This window comes from Desmodus rotundus, chromosome 7, assembly GCF_022682495.2.
Source record: "Desmodus rotundus isolate HL8 chromosome 7, HLdesRot8A.1, whole genome shotgun sequence".
Taxonomy (NCBI): Eukaryota; Metazoa; Chordata; class Mammalia; order Chiroptera; family Phyllostomidae; genus Desmodus; species Desmodus rotundus.
This window is the reverse complement of record NC_071393.1, coordinates 74,078,251-74,092,721: the sequence shown is the minus strand read 5'-3', so window position 1 is coordinate 74,092,721 and position 14,471 is coordinate 74,078,251. Positions and strand designations below refer to the sequence as shown.

The 14,471-nt window shown below is 40.9% G+C and overlaps 1 protein-coding gene across 2 annotated transcripts in view; it reads right to left on the bottom strand.

The window, feature by feature from the left end:
• Positions 1–7,387: 7,387 nt before the first annotated feature.
• Positions 7,388–14,471, bottom strand: part of BUB1B (BUB1 mitotic checkpoint serine/threonine kinase B) — a 65,026-nt gene continuing 57,942 nt past the window's right edge. For both annotated transcript variants that reach the window (XM_045202104.2, XM_024567801.3), the window contains exons 20-23: positions 14,326–14,468; positions 11,032–11,203; positions 10,155–10,261; positions 7,388–7,949 (exon numbers count right to left, since the gene is read on the bottom strand). In XM_045202104.2, the coding sequence (XP_045058039.2) occupies positions 7,718–7,949; positions 10,155–10,261; positions 11,032–11,203; positions 14,326–14,468 (654 nt within the window). In that variant the 3' untranslated portion in view covers positions 7,388–7,717. The remainder of the gene's footprint in view (positions 7,950–10,154; positions 10,262–11,031; positions 11,204–14,325; positions 14,469–14,471) is intronic.

Sequence of the window (14,471 nt, the reverse complement as noted above, 5' to 3'; positions counted from 1 at the left end):
TCAGGAAGATACAAAATGTCTAGGACTTAAATGGGTTGAGTAGGCCCTGCTCCCCAGGGCAGCAATGTCTCGGTAAGGAAGAGGAAGAGAAAGGAGAGAGGGGAGTGAGATGCGATTACAGGTGGCTAGAGAAGGAAGGGGTCTGCATGCTGCTTCCCACTGGCGTGAGCAGGAAGACCCGGCTTGACCCGTCAGAGCAAACGGGAGCAGAGGCCGTCCTTCAGACGTCTGCGCTCTGGCCACGGCACAGCAGCAGCGGCTGCCTGTAAGCCAGAGGAGGCCCTTTGTGTTTCAATGACCTTGAGACTAAAGATTGGGGACCAGATGGACCTTCCTGATAGCTTGGTGCTTGGTTCTTGGCTGATCTTAAGACTGTCTTCTTTAAGTACAAGTATTTTGTTGCCTGAAGGCCACTCCCAACAGAAACATGTCATTTTCCCTTATCCTTTAAGTTACAGAATACTGCATTTCTTTCACTCACCTTAACTAAGTTACTGACTTAGCTATGCTCTGTACTGTGAATTAATCCAAGACTGAGACTCCAATCAAGTAGCTGGGATCCCAATGTACCTGAGAAGTTTCCAGAGAAATTTAGGCCATTAAAATGACATTTAGAACTAAATCAAATCAGTACAAGCATCTACAAGTATCTGTACTAAAAGCTTTAGTTCTCAGTAGTCCGCAAAGTAGGCACCCAGAGTATCATTTTGCAGAGGAAGACTCTGGCTTACCTTGTTCAGTGCCGCACAGCCAGGAGTCAAGCCGAGGCATTCTGGTGTCTAGAAAGAGCATTTCTAACTATCATGCTAGTGTTTGGTTTGGTACCATAGGCAGGGAGCCACCTCAATACTGAGGAGGTTCTGGGCCTGTGAGGTCAATGCCCTATAGTGTGAGCATTACCTGCAGCTTATATCTAGGGTATAAGAGACATAGACCTTGTCCCAAAGAGCTCATCTGAGTTAAGGTAAGGCATGTACATGTGCACCTGTCCTGGGCAAGTAATAACGTAGCAGGGGGCCGGCAAAGGCAGGAGCGATGGGCTGCCCCCAGCAGTCTCTATGCCACGGAATCTTGACCGCTGGTCCACAGGGTTGGCTCCTGGATGTGCCTGACTGGGTGAGTCCTGGGCAAATGGCTTCTGTCTGTCTAATGACGGGGTCCAGCTGACCAGTAAAGTCCCTCCCAGCGATGCTGGTTAACTTTTGTCTGCTCTGCCTAGCTTATGTCTCTGCCCATCTGACTCGCTGGATTCACGGGGACTCCCTGACTCACTGTACCACACACACTCACCCTCCACTGTCTCATCTCCTAAACGGTCCAATTTCACTGACGCTTCATGTGTCATCCTTTTCATTATTTTATTACTTTATTCTAGTGTTGCCAAATTTCTTTTTCAATTTGTTTAAAAAATGCAAAATCAAACAAGGAAATGGATCCTCATACTTTTGTGCACAGATTTTAATGGGTATTTGTTTTTATGAAATTCCATCCTCACTTTGCTAATTGCAGGACTGAAACAATTAAATTAAATGCATCATGTGACCAGGCCAGTACGATTAAACTACTTTGAAATTGCAGCATACGGTGACTCACGCACGTAACTGTTTCAAATGAATGGGAGGCTGAGTTAACACATGTGGGAAATAAAGCACACATTTTGATGGAATAAATAAACCTGTAAAAATAACATTTAATTCTGAAAAGAGTAAACAGAGCAATGACGTGTAGCACGATGTAAGGTCAGCGGCCAACACAACAGCAGGTTAAAGAAACACACACGAAGTGACACCACAGACAGGAAAGTGGGTGTCGGCGCCGGCACCCGCAGCGCTGCAGGGCAGGGTCCCCCTGCGCACCAAGGCTCCAGTGTAACTCGTTTTTTGAAACTCATGGCTGCTCTTTTCCAACATGTTATTTCCCTTATTTTAAAGAACTATGTGCTAATTTCTGGGAGTCTATAAAGTAAATAGACACCTAGTCCTTTGCTCACATGAGGTTTGAAAACTAGCAGTTTGATCAGGCAACCGTGGTTCCCCACAGAGAGAAATCTGAACTTAGGGGACAACAGTGCCCAGCAGTGGAAAGTTTGCCACCAGAGCCTCTAGCGGAGCTCGGTTATTGGAAGTGCTACGCTCTGATGGAAAAAAAGTAGGTGTTTATAGAAGTTTAGCCTAAGTTCATTACCGTTTGTTCCTTTCTCAATCATACAATGTCAGTTTGTGGAAACTCAAGTTTTTAATATGAAAGCCACAAAATATATAAATTTTGAACAAGTCGAGTTTTATATAATTCAGTCCCTTGTTCACAGACATAGGGAATTGCAACAGTACGAAGATGGTAATTTTAGAAAGCATATCTTGAACAGAAACATTACAAACCATTTGAATACATGGATTTTCAGCATACAAAAAATAGAAGTTTAGATATATTATCCTCAATGACTTAAAATTATTTTCAGGCTCACATTTTAATACCAAATTAACCTACATTTCGCATTAGAAAAACAACTAACATGTATTAGGCATTTTATTTTTTTAAATGCAGATAAGGGAGAAGATAACAAACCATGGCCCCTCATTTCTTAGCCTAGATTACCCTGTAGACATAAGAAAGTAATACCTGTACACGTGAAGAAGTGTACAAATTGAAAAGTAGAAGCCTGCATTCTTTCCTCTCCCCACCATCGTGTCCTCTCCCCACAGGCAATCACTTTTTCCTTTCAGGTTTTTTTCCTTTTTAACACAAGCTGAAAATGTGGGGAACTCATCTTTCAAAGCCTCACTCAGGTTCTGCCATCTCTATGGCTCCTGCCGAATTGGAGGACTGGCCTTCAGCAGCAATGCCACGACCCCCCCCCCCCCCAAAAGTGGTCTGATGTCACCTCTGCTCAGTGCCAGGACTCCTGCCTTCCCAGGGTCTGACTGTCCTTTAGGACATAATTAGCCTTGCAAACAGGGAGGACGATTACAAACAGCACTTTATCTCTGACCACCAGGGTCAATATTTAAGGTAAATATTAAGAGACTTTATCAATGGAAAGAAATGAGTATTTAAATTTAATAAAAATTGCCGAATCACCTAATAATGCACTAAATTTGCATTCCAGCTAATAATGAGTGCTTGCCTCCCCTTATCCTCACACACAACTCCCAACTACTATGTGAATGATGAAAATTTCAGGCTCATGTTGTATTTTTACAGGAAACAAAGCAAATCCCTACCCTTAGGAGCTTAAATTCTGGTAGTAGGACACACACACACACATTCAAATGAATGTGAGGTGGAATTAAACACATGTGGGAAATAAAGTACACATTTTGATTCAATAAACGGGAAAAAAATTTAATTTTGAAGAGTAAATAGGACAGCGCTCACCATCACACATTCACACACACGCGCGGCGGTTGATAGGTGCTATAGAGGAAATAAGGCAGGGTAAGGAGGACAGAAAGTAATAGCAGTGTGTGAGGGGGCGCTATTTTGTACAGAACGGCCAGGAAGGCCTCTCTGATAAAATGGGTATTTGAGAAGACACCTGAAGAAAAGTAAGGGATCAATCCACGTGAAACCCAGTAAAAGACATTCCAGGCAGGAGAAATGGCAAAGCAAACAGGCTGCAAAGAGAGAAACTAGTTGGCATGTGTGAGGAGCAGCAAGGAGGTGGGCAGACGAGAGTGCCAGAGTAGGGTGGACACGGAAGAGGAGCCAGGAAAGAGGTCAGGAAATAGCGGGGTCGGGTCTGGCGGGGTCTTTAGATTTGTACTATGTGAGATGGGAGGCCATTGGAGGGTTCTCACATGCCTGGAAGTGGGCGCGGGAAGCAGACAGTTATGAGACCTTGAGGCAATCCAAGTGAAAGATGATGCAAGTATGAGGGGGAACCCCCCAAAACTGGAATTATCTCCTGGAGGGTGGGCCTCTTGTGGTACATAGGCTTCCCCCACTAGACGAGTGTTCTAGAAACCCATCTGTATTGTTGGCATTGTTGTGAGAGTCTCTGTTTGGCTTCAGTGAATTTTTTTGGAAGACTTTCAACACATTTGCCCATTTCATGATGGGTGATTTATGAGCGCACCTGCCCACACTGCGCTGAGTGTTCAGCAGTTTTTGACCAAAAAACGGCATGACCCCTGTGCCCCATCCTCCCTATTCACCCAATCTCGCCCCTAGCGACATTTTTGTTTCCTGGGATGAAAAAAGTCCTCGAAGGGAGCCCTGGCAGGTGTGGCTCAGTGGATTGAGTGCTGGCCTGTGAACCAAAAGGTCACTGGATTGATTCCCCATCAGGGCACATCCCTGGGTTGTGGGCCACGCCCTCAGCTGGGGGCTTGTGAGAGGCAACTGATGGATGTATCTCTCCCACATCCATGTTTCTCTCCCTCTCCTTCTCCCTTTCTTCCCTTCTTTCTAAAAAAATTAAAATAATCTGAAAAAAAAGTCCTCAAAGGGAAATGTTTTGCCCGATATGGAAGAGGTGAAACAAAAAATGGCAGAAGCACTAAAAGGCCTCAAAATCAACAAGTTCGAATCTGTGTTGAGCAGTGGGAAATGTCTCGATAGGTGCACTGCATCAAATGGACAGTACTTTGAAGGTGACTGAAGTTTAAACATGTAGGAATAAATACATCATTTTTTATATTCAATAACTAAAATCTGGATTTTTGGGGGTCCCACCTCATATGTATTTGTAAGTAAGTTTTCCTACTTCGTTTTGTTTTTTGATGGGAGAGATAAGTGGCCATGTTAGATTTTGCTTATCTATTATACTAATACAGCAATCTTCTTGTTTATATCTTAGTTTAATGTCACACAGACAAAAAATTACAAAGTAGTCTAATATTTTCTATTTTTTTATATTAACATTTTTGATCTATCTAAAATTGTTTTGTGGATAAGCGTTAAAACAGGCAGAGACCACTGCACACAGCTATGAAATTTATTCATCACACAGGAGCACCAGGCTGAGTGGGGCCGAAACCCAGCCAAGCAATGGAGCACGGAGCGGCGCTGAGTCCGCCAGAGGAGGGCCTTTCTCCACCTTGTACAAACGCGCTGTACGGACTAGTGGGGGCACTGGTGGTAGAGATCAAACTCTAACCCACTGTCTCAACAGCAGTTACTGAGTAACACGTCTTCCCCCACATTAGTTTGGAATGCCACCTTTACCCTACTCTATTCATGACTTCATGGGTCTTTGGTGGGACCATGAACCTCAATAAGGTTGAAGTTTGTCATATTAAAAAAATTTTTCTTTAATGTACCTTCTTTACTTACAAAGGGAAGTTTTAATTTTAGGAGCCAGATTGGAGGCAAATTTTAACATATTAGAAAGAGTTGGTGCACTTGGACATATAATTTCTCATTTTTTGATGCAACAGAAAAGAATCACTTTTTTGCTTAAAAACTTTACCCTAAACACAGTAAGATTCATTTCAGAGTCTCGTGCTAACCCTCTGAGAGGCTTTCTTATCTACCTCGAGAGAACAGCTCCACTAACAGTCTGAAGTCCTACTGTTACAGGAAACTCTGTATTTCTAGATTCGGGTTCTTCCCCAGGGAGGTTTCTTATGCGGCCGTCACAGGAGGATGAAGGCCTTATAGTGACAGCAGATTAGTGGGTGCACACTTTGTGGGTGGTGAGGCACTCTATGCTCCACGGTCTCCTTCAAACAAAAGTGAAAATCCTGCCTTTTCAGCTTTTTTCCCTTTCCTTCTAGGTCCATCATTAAGCTACTCTGCCTCAGTGAGAAAAGAATTAAGAATCATTCGAAACTTCTGTAAAAAATCAAAGGCTTCTTTCTCCCAGGACAAACAAGCATAAAATATAAGAGAAATACAAATGTGCCAGCGTCGTGGTTTTGTGCTCAGGCAAGAGAAGACTAAGACATCACAGGTCCTGACTGGTCAAGCGCTGTTTCCGCCCCCTGACAAAGGCCTGGAGTTGGAGGGGACGGGAAATGGGGGGAGAGGCAGCAAAACAGCTGCAAGTTCTCTAATAAGTAGCTTCCCCAGGTTCTCCTCCCTTTCCTCAGAGTGGACTTTCAGAAATTCATCTTTCTCCATGCCCACTGCTTTGTCGGCCTTGCTGTCAAGGCTGCTGAAGAATTCACTAGATGGTAGCTAAGCTTGTGTTAAAAAAGAATCTAAACTTATTGTCCAGCCTTAGAGTAATGACTTTGTGTTAAAGCGGAGGATGGAAAAACGAGAAAAGCAGAGGGGTTGAAGGGCTCAATTACTAAAAGATACAAATATATAATTTTACAACTTCAGTTGTATGAGAAACACACATGAAAATGTTTGAGGAGTCATATTTTAGTTAAGAGCAAGAATTTCTGACTTGGTGTTTCAACTGTATATGCTTAAATATTTTTAGTTGAGATATATTTAGAATTTTCTGCTTTCCAGAAATCTTAGAGCAGTAACAGTGACAACTAGAGCTTTAAAAAAATCAGGCACCAGAATGGAGACATATATGATCATTTTTTTTAAAAAAGATTTTATTTACTTATTTTTAGAGAGGGGAAGAGAGGGAGAAAGAGAGAGAAACATCAACGTGTGGTTGCCTCTCAAGTGCCCCCTACTGGGGACCTGGCCAGCAGCCCAGGCATGTGCCCTGACTGGGAATGGAACCAGCAGCCCTATGGTTTGTGGGTCTGTGCTCAATCCACTGAGCCACAGCAGTCAGGGCCATACATGGTAATTTTGATATTTAGATACGAAGTAGATAATTTTCAGTGCCCTTTTATACCAATTTCCTTCCGTACCCCCAAGGCCAGGTGTAGTTCATGCTTCCATGTAGGGGCCCAAATACTTCATCTAGACCTACTCTTTCAAATTATTCCATACTTCAAAGTTTTCTCTTTATTCTGACCTACTGCGTCTTCAAATCTTCTGAATAACAAAACCCCTTTCTATTCCTTCAAGTGTCCACCAAGTCACTCTGTGGGTAACACAGTGGTCATTAGTCCATCTCTAAAGGGCTGCTAAACCTCATTCAAATGTCTTCTTTTCCTTTCTAACAGCCACTGACATAATCAGAGACCCAGTAGCAACAGAACCACTACCTTATATAAATAGACCGAGGAACTTGGTGGATAAAAAATAAAAAACATTAAATACATTGAGAATATAACAACCTTGCCACTTGAAATTTAAGAAAATTTGGCCTTGTGCAAATCATTTTATCTACGTTTCAATCTAGACCACTTAGTTGAAGGTCAGGAACACCTGAAGGAACAGTTAGCTATTCTGTCTTGTTGTGATCCTATCATAACGGTTCCAAATCTAGAATATGTCCATGTCCATGGTAAAATAGTTCCTGTCTACAAAAATCAAGCTATTTATCATCTTAGTTAGCAAAAAGTAGATGAGATGGTAGAAGCACGAATTTAACAAATGCTATTTTATTATTTACTAAAATACATAGTGATTATAACGGTACATCTCACAAATTACAAAAAGGAAAAGTACAGGGAAAAGTAGAGACAAATGCATTAAACAACAAGGTACCCATTCACATGGAGAGCATTTAGAATAAAACAGTTCTTTGTTAAAGTTAGACAAGAAGAAGAGTAGGTACATTGCTGTGTAAAAAAAATGCCAGTTACCTAGAAGTATACCACCACCAAAAGTAGAAAAGTGTCGGCAGTGTGTCTAAATGTGCCCTGAAGTAGGTTATAGCACACACAGTTCAGTGCTCCACAACGGCCCATTGGTTTCAGGCAGGGATCTGCGAGAGACCTGACTGCCTGTCTTGCTGGAAGAGCAGAGCCCCAGGACCAATTAACTTCCCTACCTTCCACAAAGCTTTGTTCAGGTGACTTTGGAATGTGGTGTCAAACACCGCATTCATTCCTGCTGCAAGTTCCCTCAGAACAGACACTGTGGACTCATCACTGGCATTCAGAATCCGCACAAAGAATTTATTCCACAATTCACCATCTTTTAGCCTAAAAATATATAAAACCATTTCCATCAAGATTAGGCATAAAAAGTTAAAATTCTTTCTGTGTTTAACTCAAGAAGTACATTTATGCATCAAGATGATTAAGGTAATGCCCAGAACTCTAGGGTTAGAGATCATTCAAGTAGTCCTTTGAAAGTCCAAGGTGAAACTTAGAAAAAAAAAAAGAAAAAGACTTACCATAGTGGGAAAAGCTATAATACAATGCACCAAAAGGGAAAGAAATCCTCTCCTCTAAATCTACACATTTCCTTTGTACTAAGATGCAGCACTTCTCTTCTACAAACAGAAGAAAAATGCATTTTGTCTCCTCTACTGCACCTCTTCTAAAGTCTAGGTCATTAGGGAGACCACAGCACGTCCCTGCTCGCCCAGTGGGTTACCATCTCCACAACCCTCTGAGAATGCTAGGCCTGAGTGAAGTAACTACCGCTAAAACCTACGATATGTTTGTACTTTTAAAAAAAAAATCAGAAATGCTTCAATTATTGTATAAGGCAAAGCTATCAGGAAACCCCAAATGACCCTACTGGTCTCTGGTTGTGTTAGCCCCACCTAGGATCATAAACAACGGGAGATACCTGACTCTGGCCTATGTGTCTTACACTGTATTTCAAACCTATTTTTAAAGTACATGTTAGAGACGAACAAGTCTGGCCAAACTCTGAATCAAATAAAGAAAAAAATGCTATTCAATTGTTGGGAGGGGAAAATGGAAGAGAAGGGGTGTTGAATCTTCAACACTAAAATTTTCTTTTCTTTTTTTTTTGAAACCAAAGAATAGCCCTGGCTGGTGTGGCTCAGTGGATTGAGCACCAGCCTGCAAACCAAAGGGTTCGATTCCCAGTCAGGGCACATGCCTGGGTTGTGGGCCAGGTCCCCGGGGTGGGGCACACGAGCGACAACCACACATTGATGTTTCTCTCCCTCTCTTTCTCTCTCCCTTCCCCTTTCTCTAAAAAGAAATAACATCTTTAAAAAAACAAAAAACCCAAATAACAGCCGTGACTGGTGTGGCTCAGTGGATTGAGAGCTGGCCTGTGAACCAAAAGGTTGATTCCCAGTCAGGGCACATATCTGGGTTGCAGGCCAGGTATCTAGTTGGGGGTGTGCAAGAGGCAACTGATTAGTGTTTCTCTTGCACATAGATGTTTCCCTCCCTTTTTTTCTCCCTTCCCTCCCACTTCTAGAAAATAAATAAATCTTAGCTCTGGCTGGTGCAGCTCAGTGGATTGAGTGCCAGCCTTCAAACCAAAGGATCGCTGGTTCAAATCCCAGTCTAGGGCACATGCCTGGGTTGCAGGCCAGGTCCCCAGTAGGGGGCGCGTGAGAGGCAATCACACATTGATGTTTCTCTCCCTTTCTCCTTCCCTTTCCCTCTGTCTAGAAATAAATAAATAAAATCTCTAAAAAAAGAAAAATTTAAAAAAAAAGAATCTTAAACAAAGAGAACTTAGCAATAAGTGTTAGATTGGTAGACTTGTCCTGAGAAGCTATTAGCTCTGATAAACTGATGAAGAATACAGGATATTTGATAAGTTGAATGAACAAGCTTGAGGGAGTACTAAAGTCCTGAGACCAAGCAGCTCTTATTAAGAGACCATTTACTACTTCACCAAGGAGATTCAGTTCTCTGTTTTGATTCCCCCTATTCATTAAATAAATAATAGCCTATAATTAGTATATAATTGAGAAATTTAACTCTTCAAGAGATGCTACAATTAGTATATAATTTAGAAATTTAACTCTCTTCAAGAGATGCTTAACCTTTGATAACAACAGCTATGAAAAAGGGGTATAAGACTTAAGACCAGCCCTGGCCTTTAAGATAATAAAATCTTAAAAAAAAAAAAAAAAAAAAAAAAGACTAAGACCAATTGGTTAGAAAATTATTCTCATGAAATGTTTCTACAAACACTCCTAAATTAAGAGGCTTTGATACTACAATTGTAGTCTGTATGATATGTCTAGGTCCAGAATGATGTCCTGAAGTCTGAATTGTTTCTTATTTTTAATTACCAACTCCTCTGTCTTGCACTAGGTGCTCCACTGACACTCCTAAGAAACACTGGTGGAAACGAATGGAACCATGGCATTGGGACTACAAAACGAAGGCTGCCAAAGAGAGAGCACCCAACAGAAAGAAGAGATTATTTGAGCAGGCAGAGACCCTGAAATCACTAATACTTACTCAGAAATATTTTGGCTAAGTTTCCAGAGGGACCCATCCCAGAAGACCTGTAGGTGTTCCTTGAACAACAGTAAGTGTGCTAAATCTGCTATACCAAACAGATCTACCTGCAATCACAAAAAGCACCATCAGCTAAAATAATTCTCTGCTACTATCATGCAATTTATTTACGTAGGAAGTTGAGAGATACTACAGTGATTGAGTTTATTTTATGACATATTATTTTAGTAGACCGTTCCTTACCCTTACAGTAAAGGAAAAGCTCCTTAAGAAGTGATCAGTGGAGCTAACTCTGGGAATCATCCTTAAGAACAAAAGGTAACAAAAATATCTGGACTGTCCAATTCAAATTGGTGGACCTACTGCATTTGCGTGGACTCCAGCTGTGATCTAAATGTGGTCCACATGACCAGTTCAGGTTCACGCTACACATTCCGTCAGCAAATGCCGTATGTCCAGAGCTGAGTCAGAAAGCATTTGTGCATATAGCATATAAAACACTCTATACTTGTCCTAATGTTACTTTTATATTACATTATTTGATTTAATAGTCAACAATTCTGATTATACAGAACAGACTGTTATCCTTATTTTACAGAGAGGATCACAGAAAATGACTTATAAAAGACTGACTAGATAAGTGGTAGAATTGGCCCCGACACCTACGTTACTGAGTTCGTCATGGGTCTGCACGTGTGTGTCTATTCTTTAGTGTTGAGACCAAAAATGGTACATTTTGTTTGAGTTGATGACATTTGAAAACTAGGTCATCTATTCCAGAAGAGAAAATATCAGTAAACAGTAGCGCTCATAGCTTATCTAGAAAAGAAAGAGATCAGGAAACCCTCCGCATATGCTCAGGCTCGCTCACACTCACCTGGCAGGGAGAAGAGCAGTTGGCCAGGATCTTTTGTCCTTCCAGGGTCTGCACAGTCCGAAAGCCGCTGAGGGTAAAAACGTCCAGCTGTGCTCTAAGGTCGACGCTGTAGGAAAAGTCCACTATGTTCAAAGCTTGATTGTTCTTTTCAGAATCATGGAGATCATAGATTCTAAACCAAGATTAAAGAGAAAGAGATAATAAAAATAGGGCACGAAAGAAGCTGCATAGATGGGCTTAAAAAAAAAAAAAAAATGAAGAAAAAGAGGTTCTATAGGTGTCTTAGCTAGGACAACAGCTCCCTCCAGTGGTTAGTTTTTTAAATGCACCTGTTAGAGCCATGGCAGTGTCCATCCATCCAAGAAAGGAATGTCAAGATTATGGTTTAGTGACACAAAGTACTTACTGTATATCTAAACCATAGTCCATGGTCACCACGGAACATTGATCAAGTTTCTATATTATATAAAGTAAGTATTGGAAGTAGAGTGCATGCTTCTGCCTTACACAGAAGTGCTGCAAAATTATGCTTTTATGTACATATAAAAGCAATGATTATACACACTGGTAAGAATTATGATAGAGGAAATTAAGCTTTTATAGGTGTCATAGCTGATCTTGTTTACTATTATAAATTAGCCGTTCCAAGTTTCCATTTTCCCTCAGATTCCTCCCTCCCAGAATTTAACTGAAAACAACATAAAGCTGATTTTTGGTAAAGTACTACCTACATTGAAATGTAAGCTATACTGTTCCTATTAAACTAATACAAAATTCTACCTTGCTCTTATTTCAACTCTTATTTCCTAAAAGCAAAATCAAAACAAAAAAAAACAAACAAAAATACAACTTTGTAACACTATGGTAATTCACTATTAATTGATTTTATTTTCCTTGGGTTTATTCCACGCAATAAATCTATTATACTCACAGAGGCACAGGAATTATTTATGCGAGAGAAAACAATGGCTAGTTTTGTGTTCCTTTGTCTCTCTGCTTTTCCCAGTCACCCCCTCAAATCCCTGACCGACATACCGGCAGGCCTTCTAAACACAGGCTTTGACTAACCCCATCATATGTAGCACCGAGTGATCTATTTTACTTTAAAATTTATATTTGCTCCCATTTTTCCTTGGTACAAGATGCAACCGTTCTTTTGCCCACTGCAAAACTATAATTCTCAGATACTTTTAAACTTGAAAGAGGCAGGAAAATGTTTTAGATTAATGAAAAGAAGCAGGTAGGTCTCTTTGCTTTCAAACTGGCCACTCACTGTTGCCATGGGCAAGGCATTCTACTTTTTTTAATCTTATTTTCCTCACAAAAAATACATAGAAACTGCATTAAATGACTTCAAAATATTTTAACTCCTTTTGAATCTACATGAAATTTCCTAAGAAATTTGCTAAGCGGTGACAAAAAGGCAACACCCCCTTAACACTCCGTGCTTTTCTGGAGTCACTGGTGACTGAGAAGGGATATCTAAAGACACAGCACACCAATGTCCAACCCTTAAAAGGCTTAGAATATCCCTTTGCTTAAAATTTCCATCAACCTCAGAACTCCAGCACTATCCTCTAACCTTTCAGTGGTGTGAAACACAGTGAAAATAAAAACTATACCCGGTTCTCACATTTGGAAACACGTGGGAGGATTTCTGGTGGCCACAATGGCTGGGGGAATCTATTTAACTGGGTGGAACAGGTGGGATATATAAAACATCCCAAAATGCTTGGAACAGACCTGCACAAAGAATTGTCTCATCTAAAATACTTCTGGTGCCCTGGGTGAGAAGTGCTGCAATATTATGCCTGGGGAAGGCGGAAGGATTCTGCTTTCTCAGGAAAGAAGGTGGGATGCTCCAGTTCTTTTGGCTATAATTGCAGAAATACATTGAGGGTTCCTTTGATTTCCACGCTAACTATAATTCACAGTCAAATTCAGTCTTCTCTTACAGATTAAGTAATCAGGGGAAACATAAAGAATGACGGAAGCTTTTCATTTACATCAGTGACCCCAGACAGATTTAACTGGTCACCTGAAGCTGGGGTAGACACAGGGCTGGGGCAGACAGACTCTTTAAACAGGACTGCTTTACTCAAACACCACGAGACCAGCAGTCACTATAAGGGTGTGCTGGTCCTCTATTCCTTCTCATGAAACAAAAACTGTGGACTATGCCTTCCTTGTCCATGCCTCAATTTGTTCTTCTTTTTAAAAATAATTTATTTTACTGTTTTTTATTAAATTTATTGGGGTGACATTGATTCACAATCCATATAGGTTTCAAGTGTACAAGTCAATAAAACATCACCTGCACACCGCATCGTGCATCTGTCACCCCAAGCAAAGTCTCTTTCCACCCCCATTTCCCCCACCCCATCCCTCAACCCCCATCCCCTCTGGCTATCACCACACTGTTGTCTTTGTCTGTAGTTATACATTCGTTGTTGTTGTTTTTTTCCTTAATCCCTTAACCTTCTTTCATCCAGCCCCTCAACCCTCTCCCCTCTGACACTGTCAGTCTATTTCATGTGTCTATGCCTCTGCTTCTCTTTTGTTTGTCAGTTTATTTTGCTCATTAGATTCCACATGTAAGTGAGATCCTATGATATTTGTTCTTTCTGACTGGCTTCTTTGACCTAGCATAATAATCTCCAGGTCCATCCGTGCTGTTGCAAAAGGTAAAATTTTCCTTCTTTTTCTGGGCTGAGTAGTATTCCATTGTATAAATGTACATGTCTTATGTGTTCTATATTTCATCAGTTCTTAAGTATTTGGGCTTTCTCATTTCCTGCTCTGTGCTTACCCCTTGAACCCGGTGGCTAAGCTGGGTTTAATTTGAACACTAAGCCCCTTTTCTTGGCATAGTTTGCATTTGTACTTTGGTTTTACCCATTCCTCCCAGCAACTACCTTAATTTGGCCTGACTTAAGCTTTGCTCTGTGAAACTAGGCAGTGTGTCGGTTTTGCTAGATCTGTACTGGTCTACTCAAAGACAGATCAGACTATCTACATCCCCCAACATTCATATTTTATATTTCTTCTTCACAGGAATCATCACAATACTGGTGGATAATTCTTTTTTCTGAATTAATATATTTCCCAAATGTTTGTTTTTTCTTTGAATTCTTTTAAACTATTCCCTGTGATTATTGCCTTTTAGATGGCAAATATTCTCTTAACACACTAGTTGGTCAATGTGGCATTTTATCAAAAGGCAGAAGAAAATGGCAACGATCCATGTTTTAAGAGAAAGCTAAGAGAAACATTAAAAGAATGAAAAGGACCAACCTGTTTCGAAAAATCAGACTCCTTGGACTTAAGTCACCGTGGACTATTTCTGCCTTGTGTAGTTTCTCCACGATTGTCAGAAGGTTATAAACAATCAACACTGTTATTTCACGGGTAATAAATTCACTGTGTTGAAAAAGATCCTG